This window comes from Thunnus maccoyii, chromosome 20 (genome assembly GCF_910596095.1).
Source record: "Thunnus maccoyii chromosome 20, fThuMac1.1, whole genome shotgun sequence".
Taxonomy (NCBI): Eukaryota; Metazoa; Chordata; class Actinopteri; order Scombriformes; family Scombridae; genus Thunnus; species Thunnus maccoyii.
In genome coordinates this window covers 11,581,273-11,598,836 of record NC_056552.1, presented here as the reverse complement: position 1 = coordinate 11,598,836, position 17,564 = coordinate 11,581,273, and the positions used below count along the sequence as shown (strand labels likewise).

The 17,564-nt window shown below is 37.9% G+C and overlaps 4 protein-coding genes across 7 annotated transcripts in view; 3 read left to right on the top strand and 1 right to left on the bottom strand.

Moving 5' to 3' along the window:
- Positions 1 to 8,444, bottom strand: part of pald1a (phosphatase domain containing paladin 1a) — a 64,800-nt gene extending 56,356 nt beyond the window's left edge. The window contains exon 1 of one of the 2 annotated variants that reach the window (XM_042396598.1): positions 7,888 to 8,444. In XM_042396598.1, coding sequence (XP_042252532.1) covers positions 7,888 to 7,967 — 80 coding nt within the window. In that variant the 5' untranslated portion in view covers positions 7,968 to 8,444. Of the gene's footprint in view, positions 1 to 1,413; positions 1,626 to 7,887 lie in introns of those variants that run through there. The other variant, XM_042396601.1, reaches the window with a different exon arrangement.
- Positions 1,161 to 17,453, top strand: ppa1a (inorganic pyrophosphatase 1a). Of its 2 annotated transcripts, none has more exons than XM_042396604.1 (12): positions 1,161 to 1,427; positions 12,913 to 13,046; positions 13,200 to 13,264; positions 14,174 to 14,227; positions 14,518 to 14,637; positions 14,723 to 14,809; positions 14,898 to 15,024; positions 15,126 to 15,253; positions 15,565 to 15,650; positions 16,511 to 16,580; positions 17,013 to 17,052; positions 17,202 to 17,453. In XM_042396604.1, the coding sequence occupies exons 2-12, from the start codon at positions 12,986 to 12,988 to the stop codon at positions 17,228 to 17,230; spliced, it is 867 nt and encodes a 288-aa protein (XP_042252538.1). In that variant the 5' UTR covers positions 1,161 to 1,427; positions 12,913 to 12,985; the 3' UTR covers positions 17,231 to 17,453. The 2 variants fall into 2 exon arrangements, with proteins under 2 accessions (XP_042252538.1, XP_042252539.1); XM_042396605.1 differs by lacking the exon at positions 1,161 to 1,427 and adding an exon at positions 11,862 to 11,953.
- On the top strand, positions 2,693 to 6,211 carry ndr2 (nodal-related 2). Its single transcript, XM_042396603.1, has 3 exons — positions 2,693 to 2,972; positions 4,478 to 5,262; positions 5,629 to 6,211. The coding sequence occupies exons 1-3, from the start codon at positions 2,708 to 2,710 to the stop codon at positions 5,779 to 5,781; spliced, it is 1,203 nt and encodes a 400-aa protein (XP_042252537.1). The 5' UTR covers positions 2,693 to 2,707; the 3' UTR covers positions 5,782 to 6,211.
- Positions 7,071 to 10,621, top strand: lrrc20 (leucine rich repeat containing 20). Of its 2 annotated transcripts, none has more exons than XM_042396607.1 (5): positions 7,071 to 7,157; positions 9,170 to 9,259; positions 9,537 to 9,686; positions 9,834 to 10,001; positions 10,092 to 10,621. In XM_042396607.1, the coding sequence occupies exons 2-5, from the start codon at positions 9,190 to 9,192 to the stop codon at positions 10,226 to 10,228; spliced, it is 525 nt and encodes a 174-aa protein (XP_042252541.1). In that variant the 5' UTR covers positions 7,071 to 7,157; positions 9,170 to 9,189; the 3' UTR covers positions 10,229 to 10,621. The 2 variants fall into 2 exon arrangements, with proteins under 2 accessions (XP_042252541.1, XP_042252540.1); XM_042396606.1 differs by lacking the exon at positions 7,071 to 7,157 and adding an exon at positions 7,527 to 7,766.
- Positions 17,454 to 17,564: the final 111 nt, after the last annotated feature.

The following is a 17,564-nucleotide window of genomic DNA, read 5'->3' as shown; positions in this document are numbered from 1 at the left end:
AGCCTGGGAGGAGTAATGTTTCTGTTCAAGATAACCCAAGAATAAATAGCTCAATCAATTTATGATCTGGGTGTCCATTCATCGAAGAGTTTCGTGCTCTCACGATTGATTAACTATGATGTTCACGGTGTGATCTGTGCTCTCAGTTGTCAAGAACCAGTTTCTGTCTTCCCCCAGGTTGTAAGAAAAGTGATATGAACAGAGGAGACTGATCCCAGCTGGACGGGCTAAAGCAAACAAAAGCCAGGATACAATACATCAAAGGGCATCATGTGCTTTGTCTTACTGCACTATTTTATACTTTGTATTACAACTTATGACAGGAATGAACATGTCTTGGTTTATTTTGTAAGTGTTGTTCATGGATATGGGCATTCTGGACAAGGAGGAAATACTTTTGCACTAACTGATTATATTCAGTGAAATACTTAAATGACTCCAAGTGCACAAAACTTGGCCGGAAACATATTTGTTTTGTATTGAAAATGAGCTGATGACAACATACTACATGATTTCCAAAACTGTGTATTTGAGCAAGGAAGTTGATTCTTGACCTTTGAAAACTGTATGTGTGACAAAATAATCTAAGTTCAAAGGTCCACTTACTAGCTTTTGAGAGCTTTCAACCTCATCTTACTGCTTACTGCATCATACTACTTCACAGAAGAAACTAGTGAGAGGACTAGTTTCTTCTGAGAAAAAAGGAAGCTCTCAAAAAACAGGAAAACTATCCAAAACAAAGACTTCCACAAATTGGTAACATTATCGGCAAATACATAATTTAGCTGCTTGAATGCATTTTGAATACTGCAGTCTTTCCTATTTTCTGAGAGCTGAGAAAAAGTGTTGAAGTGTGACTTTGATATGTAGTACACTCTGATTACACTAATTTATATTATGTGAACAACTTACAGCTGCAGGCCATAGATCACAGAAAATGCAAATGTGTTATATGGATTTTTTTTTAAAGAAAACAGAAGCATAAAATATTATTTTCTGAAAATGTGCTTGTTTCTGTGTGTTTGCCTAATGAAGAGCATCAACTGGAGGTCATAGTTCACCCAACTTTTTGTTTTTCATCACCGCATGCGACCATATCACTGAATCAATGCAGTGCACAAAACAGTGCAGGCATGGAGAGTTGGGGGTGCCAAGCACATGTATGCCCCATTATCCACACACACACACACTCACACACACATACACACTCACACACACACTTTGCATCATCAAAACATCCTTAACTGTTTCAGTATTGTCAGACTGCTCTGCTGTAGATCATTACAATGCATCATTAATTAATGAAGGTATTCAGAAACTGCGAGACTCTTTGCATCCTAAATGGGCACGGATGTTAACTTTTAGGCTGCCGTGGCTCGTGCAACAACAGCCGTAAACTTTAAAGCTACTCACCATTTCAGCACACGGTAGGTGAAAAAGCGTCAATCTGTGAAGTAAACATGTTTTCACAGTTCGGTTTGTCCGGTGAACGGGATGTAGCCGAGGTGCACCGCTTTCTGTTTAAACCCCTGAAAAAACATCCATTGATTTTTTTTGTCCTTTCTCGGGAAATTTACGAGGAAAAGGATTTCGCCATGCGAATACAGACAGACAGCGCATGCGCAGCCTTGCGGTCCACCTCGGATGCTCTCTGCAAGTCCTTAATCATAATATTGGACTATTAACTTTTAAAATATTAATTATTGAGCTTCATGACATAGTGTGAGATGTAAGTTAATGATATTCTACAGCATAAATATAAAAAACTGTAAAAATACAGTAATCTTTTAACATAGTTTATGTTATTATTAAAATTATCAATCACTCAAAGCTTATGGGAACATTAATATTACTGGAATAATCGTGTAAAAATCCACTTTAAAAGTAAGGTAAAGTCACTGAATACTTATTTATTGACCACAGACATGCTGCGCAGTCCTATAAGCTGTATAAATATTAAGTGAACCTCAGGAAGTTATAATATGATGAAGGGCGATAAGGTGACTGTTTCCTGTTTAATTCTGTTTAATTCTATTTCTAGTGTGTTTAAGGTGAATATTAAGTTTTTATTGACCATATATTATTTTGTGGGAGACCTCATTTTATCAGTTTTTATCTTTTATCATAATATCCTTGTGTGAACTATAGATCCCTTAAATTAATATTTTACAACATAAATTTAAAAATACATTGGAGATCAATTGCAACAAGGTCATATGAGGAGATATATTATGCAAGATATTATTTACAATGCTGATAATAGTGAATGTTGTCTATGTGTTTTATGTTAATAAAGCTTGTAGTGTTTAATTAGTCTGTGTCTAATAAGCACAGTAGCCCAATGGGTCTCCCTATTGTCCATTTCAGATGGCATTTAGTAGACTACATTACACTATGGGAAAGCCTAACAATTAGTGTAAGCCAAATAGCTGAAACAATTAGTCCACGGATGGGGAATCAGGCTGCAGAAGCCCAAAGAACATGGCGCAAACAAAAAAAAAAAAGTTGCGCTCCTTGTAAACACGCACCCAGGCGCCTCATTACCAACTGAATGAATGATGAGCTGTCAGGTAACAAGTCTTGAGGACGCATGTCAATTTCCTTTAATGTTCTCAGCTACTTGTTAAACATGAAAGGGGGTGGGTGAGGGTATATAAGACACCCCTAATCTCCCAGTAGAGGAATTTGTCATTAACCGGCCTAAAACATGCACTCATTGGGAGCTCTGAGTGTTGCGCTGCACGCATCTCTGCTGGTGCTGCTGGCTCAAGGGATTCATAAAGCCAGAGATGGAGTTTATATGAGGTCGCTGCATCGTTTTTCCCTGATGGACAGATCAACCGGGTATCACCTGCCAACCTATATGGTGCATCTCTACAGGAATTTCAAGTCAAATTTTTCCAGACCTGCGGATATTATGGAGCAAGATGCCGCAAAGCAAGCAGACACCGTGAAGAGTGTGATGGCTAAAAGTAAGATTTTGGTTTATTCTTCTCCAAAAAAAATAGGCCTGCTGGAATTATGATTGAGATGATGGCAGATGGAAACGACAGGGAGAAAGGTGTATATGTTATTTAAGGTTTTGAAGCTCAGGTCACAGTTTTATTGAAAGGCTCTCTGAAATGTTAAGTTTTTTCTGGGGCTCAAGTGTTGTCCTGTCAAAGCTGCGTGCCAGACGACCTCAGAGGGTTTCAATCCACATCCCGCTCAGGGGGTGAATAACCATGCAGGATCAGCGTGTGAAAAGGCCGGATTTCTGTCTAATTCTCAAAGCAAACCTCTTTTTTCTTAAATAGGTGATGTTGATTAGATATCTCGCCAGACATCCCCCTATACAAATCTCTTGTCAAGTCAAATCAACAACTTCCCTTAGTTCTTTTTTCACACTTGGCTTGATTAGATTAGAGCTCGGGATTTAATGGTGGCACAAGTAGCCAACAGAGGACAACCCTCCCTGCTGCTGGACCCAATTTCACATCGCTGCTAGGTGTTAGAGTTATTACCTATTTGTTTGACTGAGGATATGCAGAAGCCAAGAAGAAGCAAAGATGTGTTAAATGATTGGTTTCGGCCTGGGTGTCTGGTTTGAGTGGATTAATAGCGAGGATAGTTTTGCATTTTTGATCAACAGTCAAGCTAAATAGGCCGATGCACTGGACAATGCAGATGTTAAATGTTTAACATGCTTTAATCCTTTAGATTAATTTGAACCACACCTGTTCATTGACTCACAATTGCCCCCATTCACAGCTGTGGGTGCAGCCCCAGTTGTCCCGCACTGTAACAAATCTGACTGGATTATTTTTTAAGAGCCTTACGTGCTGCTTTGATTGCTGAAATCTCCATCATTACAAGCATCAATCGTAAATTTATATTAATGGTTGTCAAAAAATATATGTTTACCCCTTTTTTTTGTCCTTAGACTTGACTTTGCAAAACAAAATGACTAGGCCTACAAGTGACCATTAGCCCACAACTTGCATATATTATAGACATATTCCATTGATGCCATATTTTTTAGATATATTACTTCTGGAGTAGAGATGCACCATATTAACATTTTTTTGATATTTGTTGACTCAAATTTGGTGGCTCCTTTTCAGCCAATAGAATATTTTTGTTTCACTGCAATACCACCGTGTAGGTGAGAAAGATAAAATATTTTATTATGGTATCAGGAATTTTAAATATTAAATAAAGAAAGTATTACATCACTGAGGGAGATGAACTTGAATTACCTCAATTTAAACAATATAATATTTATTTGGTATAACAGTTTCAAACATGTTAGCTGTTATATTTTTTCTACAACAGGTGGATTTTTTCTCTCTGGCACATTAATGTGTCATCACATCACATATTAGTCACGAGTTTTATACAGATCTTGACATATAATACTGATAAGCTTATGCATTGTTTACCCTTGTTTAACAGCTTGCTAAATATCATGAAAATGTTTTTCTTTTCACCATATTAGGTTTGGTGTACAGACATAGGCGCTGGGTGGCGACCTTTGACCTCCACGCCCTGCTGGCTGATAAACAGATCCAGGCAGCAGAGCTGAGAATCAGACTTCCTCGGACATCGAGTGCTTCCAACATCTCCGTGGAGGTCTATCACCAGCATGGCCAGACGTGCCATACGCACAAGAGCTGCCAAGAACAGCAGCTGGTGGGGCTGCTCACTGAATCATCACTGGTCACTTCATCACAGAGTTGGAAAGTGTTCAACATGACAAGTCCTCTCTTGAGCTGGCTCAGGGAGAGATCGACGGCGAGAATCCGACACAAGAGAGTGTCGAGAAGAAGGAAAGCGACAAAGACAAAGAGAGGCCTGTCGCTTCCTGATCAGCCTATCCATGCGGCGAGCTCGAGAAGGGAGCAGGATGTGAGTGACCGGGCCTTGTTGGTTGTCTTCTCGCACACTGGCTCTGATGAAAACTCAAAGGCCAAAGCAAGCTTACTTCATACAGCTGAACAATCCAAGTTCTTGTCCCCCGCCGAAATCAAAAAGACCCACTGGCCAAAGCGGCGCAGGAGCAAACGGGGTCAGAGAGAGCAAACAGCGAGAAGCCCGCACGTGTCCAGAAGAGGGAGTGAAAAACCTCTCTGTCGCAGAGTCGACCTGCATGTAGACTTTAATCAAATCGGCTGGGGGTCTTGGATCATCTTTCCTAAAAGATATAATGCCTACCGCTGTGAAGGGTCCTGCCCCGGTCCTCTGGGAGAAGACCTAAATCCAACAAATCATGCTTATATGCAGGTAAATGATGCAGCTTGTTCATACATGTAGTGGAAAATGTGTAATGGCTGTTTCACAAGTACAGTTGTTGAGATATTTGCAAACATGATACACACAATCTGGAACTGTTTAACTTGTTTGGGTGCTTATAGATCCAAAATAGTCTCCCTCTTATGAATTTAAATCAGCCTCAATGGTCTACACCAGACATTACACCCTTATAATTAAGTACAAAAAAACAAACAAACAAAAACAATTAAAATTAAAGATACACACCCGGAACATAATTGGCTTTGTTTACAGGGAAATTGTATTTTGAGACTGGAATTATCTGTCATTCTACTGCAATCTAACAAAAATCCTCTGTTTTGTCTTTTCTTTTTCCAGAGTTTACTGAAACATTACCACCCTGACAGAGTGGCATCGCCCTGCTGTGCCCCTACCAAAATGAGCCCATTAAGCATGTTGTACTATGAGAACGGAGAAATGCTACTTCAACATCACGAAGACATGATTGTGGATGAGTGCGGCTGCCAGTGAGAGCTACAACCACCCCCGAGTGGCCTGTGTCGCTGTACAACAGGACAAAAACGCTGCACAGAGGCAACCAATTTCTGAAAAAAACAAAACAAATGAATACACTTAGCCAGACGAGAAAAAAAAGCTCTTTGATATTTGTCGCTGTGCACTGTAAGATTGTAGCTGATCTGTGTGCAGAGATAGGATTTGAATTTGTGATGTGAGCTCTGGTTTGTAAGGAGAACATTGTTATTTGAAGATGTGCTGAAATACAAACTCAACAATAGCATCCAGTGCTCCAGCTGTGTGCAGTTTTCACGATCAAATGTACAAGTTTATTCCCCTTAACTTATCGATTTAATCAATGTAAACATGAAATGGCAATGTTGTTGAATATTCCAGCACTGTTTTTATTGTACTCTACCAATTGTGTAACTGTAAATTAATGTATATGTATTGTAAATATAAAAAATGTATTTATGTACAATTTGCAAATGGATTATGTATTTTGTTATATGTTTTATATTACTTGTACTTATACAATAGTTGGCCTTTGCATGAGTACCATCCAAGTTTATCTGACCCTGATGCTACTCAGTACTTTTTTGGTACCTACCGAATTGTGTACATAGCTGTAAGTATCAAAAACTGTACATTCGAAGTACAAAAAGCTTCCTTCAATTCCTTGCTCAGATTTGTAAACTTCTTCACTTATTCACTGATCAAATATTTCCTGATATAATCAAAAATGTTGCCAGTTTTAGGCAATTTTATTTAGGAAAAGTTCTTGAACAGCTGCCTGTGGTTAAACAACACTTAATATTTGAGTGTTTGGCTTCTTTTTAAATGAAAAAAACAGGGTTTTGTAGAAAAATATGACTATATTTCTTCAAAAAGTACAAATTTGGTCAGCTATTGTCCTGGCACTAGAATAGGAACATTTCCCATAATATCCAGCCTAATAGCAGAGTGTCTGGTATGATTTGGTTTATGCTGTCATACAACAATATCCTACGCTTGCAAACATATGATAAACACACAATACATGTCCCTACTCAAATAATTGGCAAAGTTAACTACTACTGTGTGATACAAAAGAACTGACACACCAGAAGAGGTGGACTTTTCTAGTTTCACTGTTTCAGCCATCAACAAGTGAGTCCTAGCCAAACTCCCCCTCATGTTCACTAATTCAAAATAAAGCATTGCAGAGCGGAGGAATATCTAGCAAATACTGCAAAGTGGCAGCTAGTTGTAACAATGCTAAACTATTCTTCTAAAGCTGGAGAGCTCATTGTATTCAAATCCTTTGAAAAATACACTGACTAACCAGGAATTCACTGCAGTCATAACCATGACAGTAGTCAAACAGTGAGTTAGTTGACCAGCACTGGAAGGTAAGACAACATTTAGCTTCCTCATGTCAATCGAAGGTAAATATACAAAAAAAAGTATTTAATTATAATTTAAAATATATTTAGAGATATTGCTTAAAGTAGAGACGAATATACAAAAAAGTATGCATGTTTTCTGCATATATTTTATAAGGCCTCAGTACACAGCAGAATGTACAAATGTATATGTAGATACTCAATATTGACAAATTGAAACTGTAAGTAATAGTAAGTATTACTACTTGATGATGTGAAGTAATTAGTTTGTTACAGCTTATTTGACTTATTTGGTTACTTACATTGAACTACATCGTCTGCAACTTGGCAGCGCAGGTTTGACACTCATGAATAGCCGGTTAGCTAGCAACAGTTAGCCTAGCTTGTATAGCTCATGCTTTACATGCTGTCGCCAAGCAACAACGAGTTGTACAAAGTGTCGTTGCTATGAGGTGTTTTTAATAGGTCTTACTTTTCTAATGAGCAAGGCAACTTTCAGGCGATTTGCCCTCACTGGGGCTAAAAATACACACACCAAATTTGACTGTGTGTGTGTAGCTAACGTTAGCTAACAGTGACAGCTGCCAGGTCCTGTAACAGTAGCTTCTAGTTTGGGTAAGTGGCTTCTTGGCGTGGTTTTAGTTACATAATGGCTGTATAGCGTTAACTATAGCTCAACATGCTGCATTTGTATTCGTACATGATTTTGTTAGGCCTGTTTTATACTAATTCATACCTCTGTGGGCATTTTAGAGGAAGGAAATGTGGTCCTTCCTTGCTGCAGGTCCAAAGCAAATAATATAACGTTAGAGGCATTAACCAGTCTCCTGTTGGTTTAAACTTAGACTTTCTGCTTTTATTATATGTCTATAATGACTGTATTGACTAGTAGCTTCAGATTTGTCAATAGATTTCAGGAAACTGTCTTATATTAGAGTATTACAAAGTACTACTTTGTAATTTAACTTACCTGAAAGCATAAAAAACAGCATTTTTGGGAACTATTAGGTTATTTCATTGGGTACGAGTCACTTATTGTTGAGATTCACTAGTTATTCCTAATTTGGGTTTTTCTCATTATTTAATTATTTCTAGTTGTACAAGTTATTCCTCAAAATGAGTACTTAAGTACTTTTACTTCTGATACTTGAGTCCAGCATACAATACTGCATACCTGTGTTTTCTCTTTTTATTTGAAAACCTTATCAACCTCAGGGGGTAATTTTTTGTGTTGTTGTATTGCTATTGTACTGATCATTAAAAGATCCCTCCACAATGCACTTAAAATGTAAATCTACAAGCCTCCTCCTGTGCAAAAGTCTATTTAAAAGTTTATCTGAAGCTATTATGAAGCTTCAGTCGTCCAAATTAGTCAAATCAACTAGAAATCTTTCAACATTACTGTCTGTTTAGTGCCAAAGTCCCTCTGTTTGTTACTATACTTCCACTGCTGCTTAACCGGGAAAAACTGTCCAGGGAAACAGAAAGAGGGAATTTGATGCTAAAAAGACTGTAAATGTGGCAGATATCCACTTGATATGACTAACTCAGACTGCTGAAGCCTCATATAGGCTTCACATCAACTTTTAAATGCACAAAATGACTGTACGGACACACTGTGGATTTTGGCCCCCATCACTTACACTGAAGGTGCATTTGAAGAGGATCTTTTAATGACCAGTATGAACAGGAGGAATGATTACAGCAAGGAAAACCTCTTTCAGTGTTGATATGGACACCTGACTGTTGTTTTAAGACAGACTTGATCACCATCCTGTCTTGCTGCTAGGTGGACATAACCAGCGATAAAGGACATTCAATACATTTTTTATTCTGTCACATATGATGTGGATGACATAAAAAAAAACCCAAGAGCACAGATAGTACCAATTTAATATTCACTCTCTATAGTGAGTGTGTTAACTGCATGACACTGTACCTTTGTAATAATATTAGTTGCTGTGATTGTTGTTTGTCTGTCATACATCTAAGTGTAATGTTGCATGACATACTCGTAGGAAAAGTTACAGCAGAAAAAATGGCTGAGGCAGTCGCAAATGTGGCCCGAAGGATCAATGCGACCGTGGAGGAGGGGAAAGAAACTTTGGGTAAGACTCCCTTCATATATTTCTCTCTCTGTCTCTCACTCTCTTTCAACAGTTTCCCAGCATATGAATGAATAGCACTGATTCAATAGCCTGGTTGATGCTATTTCAGATTTCACCAGCAGGTGGTGACAGAGGCTTAAATTTGTTTGCTTAAGTAACTATAACATGAAATCCACCAAGTGTTTGTATATATATATATATATATTTTTTTTTCCCTCAACATTCCCTGCTGTGTTAATGCTTGTTAATCTCATAATCATGTTCTTCTTCTCTACAGACCTGTCAAATTGCAAGCTCATTTCTTTCCCAGAAGGCGTATTCAAGGTCCTGAGGAATGTTTCACAAAATATCCGTCTTATCACGTTGGCTGACAATGAGATGAAGGCCGTTTCCAGCAAATTCTTTTCAACCTTCACTCAGCTGAGAGGTAGTGGATAATACACTGCAGCTAGTTGACTCATGGACTCAATCTTCAAGAAAATATTGTGTGCTAATTTCCATGTTGTTGTATGCTGTTCACCTCACAACAGATAAGCAACCCTTTGATTTACTTGTATTTTGAAATACTTTGCAGAACTTGACCTGCAAGGGAATGTTCTCACCAAACTGCCTGACTCCGTGGAAGAAATGCAGCATCTGATCAGCATCAATCTGGCTAATAACAACTTTTCCAGCTTTCCTGAGAAGCTTACTGAAATAGCCACACTAGAGAGGATTGACCTGGAGGGAAATAGCATCACTGGTAATACTGATATATGAATACATGCTGTATGTGTCTTACATGACCTGGTTTGAGCTTTTGTTGACTGTTTTTTAATATTTTAACCCACAGAAATACCAGTGGAGAAGCTGTCTGCCATGCCTGCACTGAAGTGGCTGAACATGAAGTCAAACCCTTTGGCCACAGATACCCAATGTGCTCTGAAATCTCCCCTCAAATTTGACGTTTTGTCTACAATGGAGTCCTAATGCCCTAAAACAGTATTTCACCACCTATAGACTGCATGCTGTGTGCCTTGAACTACTTCCATTGGATACTTCTGCGTGCCTGAGAGATGACAATACTGTAGAGAATACTTGAAGATAGCACAATGTTGTACAACAATCAAGAAAACAGAGGCATTTAAAGATGGCATCCTACAGCTGGTGACCACACCCTGTGGCTCCTACTTTGTCGTCTCTGTATGAATTACAAAGAGCTGAAATTTATTTGAATGTGATGCATCTTTGGACATGAAAACAATTCATCTTTATACACCATTTGACATGTTTTTTTTTCTCAACAGAGATATTTGTAATGACTTATTTATTACTTTGATAGTATAAAGTTTTTTCAATTTAAAAATGATACTGTCAACTACACAGTCTCGTGTCATTATTATTCACTGGTTGTCAGATCCATTTCTAGCACCAAAGACACATGATGGCGTGTGTGCACTGAAGCAAAATTCAGTAAAAAAGTGTATCTAGCACTGCAACTGAATATTATTTTCATTATAGATGAGTCTGACAATTATTCTTTTCAAATTATTGTCAATAAAATGTTAGAAAATGGTCAAAAAAATAGCCCATCACAAGCCCAAAATGTTTAGTTTTGTCCAACCAACAGTCTGAAACAGCCCAAAATATTCAATTTACAATTGTAAATATAAAACAGAAAAGCAGTATAACCTCCCATTTGAGATGCTGGAACAGGGGAATGTTTGCTTGATAAATGACTTACATGATTAATTGGTTATTAAATAGTTGCCAATGAATGTTCCTTTTTGATTAATCCACTAATTGTTTCGGCTCTAGTTATCATGGTTCACATTCACAACAAGAAAATAACAAACGTTGTTTTACAAATAGTTAAGAAGAAGCTGCGATGTAGATCCCAGTTACATTTGGCCAATGAGCAGGAAGAAAAACTATTAGAACAGTATGTTCTCCTGTAGTTCACTGTCAGGCTTCTGCACAGGGATCTATAGTTGGGCTCGCACTAAAGTAAGCAAAATCCATTCTATTTAGTCACCAGTTGTGAGTTGGAGGCAAAGCAGAGGCTTGATTTAGTAGGTGATAGAGGAAGCACACACAGCAGCATAGACAATGATCAAGCTTTTAAACCCTCCATCTGTCATCTAGAGGCTGCAGATGACAGAGACTAGTCCACAGGAGAACCATTCAAAGTATTTTGCTTAGGCTTTTTGAGAATTCTTTAAATAGCAACACTGTTCAGTCTGGATTACCTAAAGCTGATGTTTGGGCTCACTGTTGCGATTCCATGGCATAGACACAGAAGGATATGATATATGGGGCATTCAATAATTCACCAGATCATTTTATATTGCTTTTCTGTATAAGACTTTTTTTTAAAAATCCTATTTTATACGAGGGTGGTGTCATTGGTGTTATTCTACAGTTCTATGCCAGACTCTTACAACATCTACAAGTCGGCTAAAGGAGAATCTCTCCTGGCCAAGAGAAATATTTAGCAAGACTGCAGGCTTACAGCGTCACGTGACTGCTCTGCTGCCCAGGCGCTGACCTTTCATTGTGCATCTTGCTGCCCTCTGAATCACCGTGCTCTCATCATCTATATAACAGAGTAAAACTACAGACATTTAGGGCAATAGGCATTTGCTGTAAACTAGATTGTCTGAGTTATGCTAAATATGGCACCATTTCTCTGAGTAACCAGTACCTTGTACCATGGTAAATGTGAAATGTGTTTTAATTAGCAGTCTAGTTCCCACACCTGCTAACATGATTAGCAGTTTGTGCAGCCTTCCTGCAATATGGTGACTTTGTCACTCATTTAAATGTGTTACTTCCACACACTGAAGCTAGTGCGCTTATATTTTTCTTCTTTTGCATACTTGAGATGCATTTACTTGTAGCCTAGATCTGTATTAGTGCAAATAATGGTGTAAATTAGCATCTGTATTAGCTACATTATATCATAAATTAAATGTATGTCAATCAGTGCAATATTATTCTCCTTCATAACTTACTTTGACATAAAAAATCTGATATACAACAAAAAACCTTTGTACCTTTGGTACCATAACATGTCATTACCTTTAATATACCATGCTACCTGTTTCTTAAAGGGATGGATTAAAAAAAAAAAAAGATGAGTAAAATATTTTTACACATACGGTTTCTAAAAATAGGTCCATAAGTATGTTATCAAATGATTACAGTGAAACTCCAGAGGCAAGAAGTCAACATTAGCACACCACCTAATCCTACCTGTTAATTGGTTTACAGCTAACGCCAGCTCCATCTGTTTTTGTCTGAAAAGAGCTCTTGAGAGCCCCAGCTTACAAGTGGGAAATGGAAAACAAATCACTGAACACGCAAAGACAGTAGAAACTTCAGATCCATGCCATGTGGCAGCCGTGGGAAAGTGGCAATAAGGAAGGATTAGCTGGTGATTGCTATTCTGAGAAATTCTGCTTCTCTCATTTGTTTCTTTACTCACTTCTTAGCTACAGATGCCAATATTTGATGTGATTAAAATTTAGTAACCATAGAGGAAATGACATGCAGAAGCCAGCATGGTGTCATCTGGCCTTTACACACTTTGTACAGAAGACTTGCTGTCACATGCAGGCAGCTGTCAGGTAACCTCGGCTTAAGCAGTGCGCATGTCTGCTCCTCTTTCTCAGTGGCTACCTGTCAGTTAGTCCTCCTGAATTAGTGCACACAGACCACAGTGGGAGAGTTGTACACGGGACAGACATGAGCTTTACCATCGAGGAAAGGGGCAGGCCGAACACCCAGGAGTACAGGGTGTTTTTCAGTAAGCACATCTCTTTGAATGAACTTGTTTGAATCTTTCCTGGATTATGCACAGTTGCTGTACTAGCCTGTAGAAACAGCTTTTGTTCATGCTGTATTGGCTACTAGACTTAAAAATTTTATGATCTCACACTTTTATTATTCCTTTTCATAGAAAACTCCGAGGGTAAATACATCTCTCCATTCCATGATATACCGATCTACGCAAATGAGGCAGAGGTGAGCATCATGTGTCACTGTTAATGCTACAGATTATTACACCTTCTGTTAAAAAAGTAAAGCTGAATTTGTTCCTTTTGGAGTGCAAAAGCTTGTTGTTGGGGCTGTGCTGTATTCAAGTACATTAAAATACCTTTTCTTGCATGTCAGTTTTTATATACCTGTGGTTTATAGCTACAAATGATGTACTCTAAGGGACTAAACTGTGTCACAATATTGAGAAAATATATACTGCCCTTTCTTTCTTTTTTTTCCCATTGTTGCATATTCCCTTTTAATCCCTCCACCCTACTGTCCTTGCTGCTGTTTTGGTTTTAGGAGCATGTAGACAGACCAATCAGTCTCCAACACTAGTGCAAGTTGTTGTGTTGTAGTGGTGGACAGATGCTTTTCTCTTAGCACCAACTGGATGCCTCAATGTCTGTGCTACTGTGCTTTAAGTGACTGTATACTTTTAGTATAGGCTGAAATTGTCATTGTAAAACTACATGTCAGTAATTACATTTTGCCTTTATGGTGCAAGAAAAGGTTCACAATTGGTCTTAAGGGACCCCATTTTGTGCCTATTATGGATTATATATGTGAAAAATAGTTTTCAGTACAAAAATATGCTGCTCCTGTCCGTCCATTTTTTAGTATTCTGTTGGCAATGAGTCATTTATCTTTGGCTAACTCACTTTTCTAGGAACACTATCGCTCACTTAATAAATGGATGTCCAGTTGTTTGAGCACATACTGTACACTGGATACACCTACTATTTCTTTCAAGTGTGTGGAGTTTGCATATAGTACTGAAAAGCTTTGGCCTGTCTTTCAGCCTATAATCACTATTATGTAGGTCTTAGTGAGATAAGTTTCATAGAAATTCATCCTCAGGGTAACAAAGCTATGTTTATGATCATCTTGCAGAATATTTTTCACGCCGTTGTGGAGGTTCCAAGATGGACAAATGCAAAGATGGAGGTATATATACATATTTTTGAAAGCTATTAATGTATTAATTGAATATTATGTCCTAATACTCAGCCCATAAATGTATACATCTTATAAATTAAGATGAAGGTGTAAATAAGGTGTAGAGATTCATATTCTTACTTTTGCCACTGACATGGTTTACATTTGTCTGCAAGATTTGGCACACAATGATGCTTCATGATATTTTATATTATTTCTATTTTTTTTTTGTTTTTACATATCTTAGTTTAAGATATCAGGTGTCAGTCTCTTTGTGTTTTTTCTGTATGTTTTCCCAGATTGCCACCAAAGATCCCCTCAACCCACTGAAGCAAGATATAAAAAAGGGGAATCTTCGTTATGTAGCAAATGTGTTTCCCCACAAAGGTTATATCTGGAATTACGGAGCTATTCCACAGGTAAGTCCTTCTCACACCATATTCAAACAACAGGAAACCCAACAATGTCTCTGCTCCATCAAAGACGTGCTCTCCCTTTTGACAGACGTGGGAAGACCCCAACCACAAGGACGGCGACACAGGATGCTGCGGAGACAATGATCCCATTGATATATGTGACATAGGAAATAAGGTGTGTGAACAAGTCGAACTTAGATAACTAGAAACATGAATTCAACTGTTTGCTGCTTTTTCAAAAGTCCGCCATCATTATTTCTCAGGTGTGCTCTCGAGGAGAAATAATCAAAGTCAAGGTGTTGGGAACTCTGGCTCTGATAGATGAGGGTGAAACAGACTGGAAGGTCATTGTGATCAATACCGAGGACCCTGAAGCCGGGGACTTTAACAGTAGGAAGAACCTGCAATGACATTTTTTCAACACTGCCAGACATTATTCCATTAGTTACATTTCAATTTATGCTGATCTGCTCTGTTGTTGATTTCTGCAGATATCGATGATGTTAGAAGACTCAAGCCTGGATACCTGGAAGCGACTTTCGACTGGTTCAAAAGATACAAAGTCCCAGATGGGAAACCTGAAAACCAGTTTGCTTTCGATGGACAGTTCAAGGACAGGGTGAGCCTGTTTTTGTTGTTATTGTTGATGTTTTGAAAATTTTATACATACTCAGATGTATTTTTCAAACTTAAGTGATAGATAATGCAAAGGGACGTGTATCTTTAATCAGGACTTTGTATCTCATCTGTTCTATGAAAAAAATAGGCATCTGACAAATTAAAAATTCAATTTATATTAAGATAAATATTTTAAGAGGGAAAAGGACATATGTTCTTATATCATTTGCATATCTACTTTATTGTTATAAATATATATTGATGCTTTTTTTTTGGAAGATCAAAATGAGGAAAATGTGTTGTGTTTTCCAGGACTTTGCTATTGAAACAGTGAAGAGCACTCATGAGTTTTGGAAAGCACTGATCTCTCAGAAAACCAACGCTGGTGAACTAAATTGGTGAGAAGTTCATCCTCTTAATTCCATTATGCAAAGAGTATATGACAGTGTATGTGACAAGCGCTATTAGTGATATTTCCTACATTCACAAGCGGGAGATAAGTATCTCTCACTTTGTGAATGTGGACCGAACACTTGACAAGAAAGTGAGAATCAACTGAATCGTAATCCTGTTAAATTATAGAACATACAGCTGCTTGATTAATGGACTGTAAAATATCTTCTCACCCAGAACACTTCACAAGCCGGTGAGTAAGAGCAGAAAACTAAGGACACTCAGACTGCTGATAAATTAGTGATAAGTTAATAAATGCATTTCTAGATCTTTCTCGAAAGTTTTCTAGCCGTGTCAAACACTCAATAAAAAGAGATTGTCCAAAATCATCAGCTCTCCCCTCCTATCAATTGAGACACTGTACGCATAGTCAATCAAATAGTCAGGTAAAATGATATCTGACCTATTCCATCTCTGCTCACTATCTAGTTCAATCTCTGTCCTCTGGGAGGTGCTGCAGCTCTTTGTCCACCAAAACAACTCAGTTTTAAGAACAGTTTTTTATCCAGTTGCAATAAGGACTCTAATCCTCTAATCCCATTTTGCATTGTAATACATACAGCTCCACACTGTATGGGAATATTGCATATCCAAATATATATGATTTTTATTTATTGTTTAATATGTCTGCCTGTATGTTAAACTGCTGGCACTGTGTACTGAGCATTTTTCCATACTGTAAATAAAGCATAATATTCCACCGACTCACGTGGCCATTAAAGTGAAGTGAAGTTCTGTAGGGTCAGAATATTGTTTTAACATAAGCTGATATTGTTTCCTTTGTTTTGTCCATTTCTTGTGTCAGCATGAACACCAGCGTCTCCGATAGTCCGTTCTGCACCTCTGCTGGGGACGCTGAGACTGTGGTTAATTCTGTAAGTTCTTTTTAATTTTAAAAATTCATGTTTAGTGGTCTGACAATCTATCCCTTCCTACTCTGAAGTATACACCAAAGTGATACCAAAAAAAAGAAGTAATAGAATAGAGATGATAAACATAGCAGCATGATGCATAGCCTTCAGAAAAAAGGAAAGGATCATTAGTGACTGAAGACAGAGAAAAAAATGCCAAAGGCCGTTTCTTTCGCTTCACTCCAGCTGATTCACTTGGCAACTTAAGGGTGTGGGTTTTTAGTTCAAACGGAGACCAGCATCTCATGACTTTTACAAAAAAGAAAACAGACCCCCAAGATACAACATGCTCTCTCACAGCTCATAATGAGGTCCAAATATCGTAGCTTTACACCTTCAAAGTGCATTTGTTGTGCAAAAGTAACACCATTTAATGATTTCATTAACTCTTTACAGGCATCTGCTTTTGGAGCTGAAGATCCCATTCCAAGTTCAGGTGCGTGTGTGTGTGTTAGAGAGAGGTAGAGAGAGAGAGAGAGAGAGAGAGATAAAGTGCATTTCTCTGTTTTATTAAGTTAACAACAAAATTCCATTTACTAAGAATTTTGTTGACACTTTATGACAATCTGCTTGATCTTTTTTCAGTTGACAAATGGTTCTACTATGAGAAGTAAGAAGAAAATCCTGGGCAGAAAACCATTCCTGCCTTCACTTCTTTCTTCTTTCAGCTGATTTCACCACCATCTAAGCAGCATATGAACTTGACAGATTGGATGTACATTTTATGTCACATTTCACATGTTTCTTCGTTCAAACTTGGGTGTCAAAACTGCTCATTGTGTGATTATGGTACATAATAAACTTCAGATCCTGTGAAAGCATTTTAATGCTGTTTCATCATTCATGTGACTGGATGGTAACCTATTTCATGCTTGTAAGAACACTGCAATAAACCAAACTAAATCCCACAGTATTATGTGTTGCATTGACATAATTGACAGTATTACA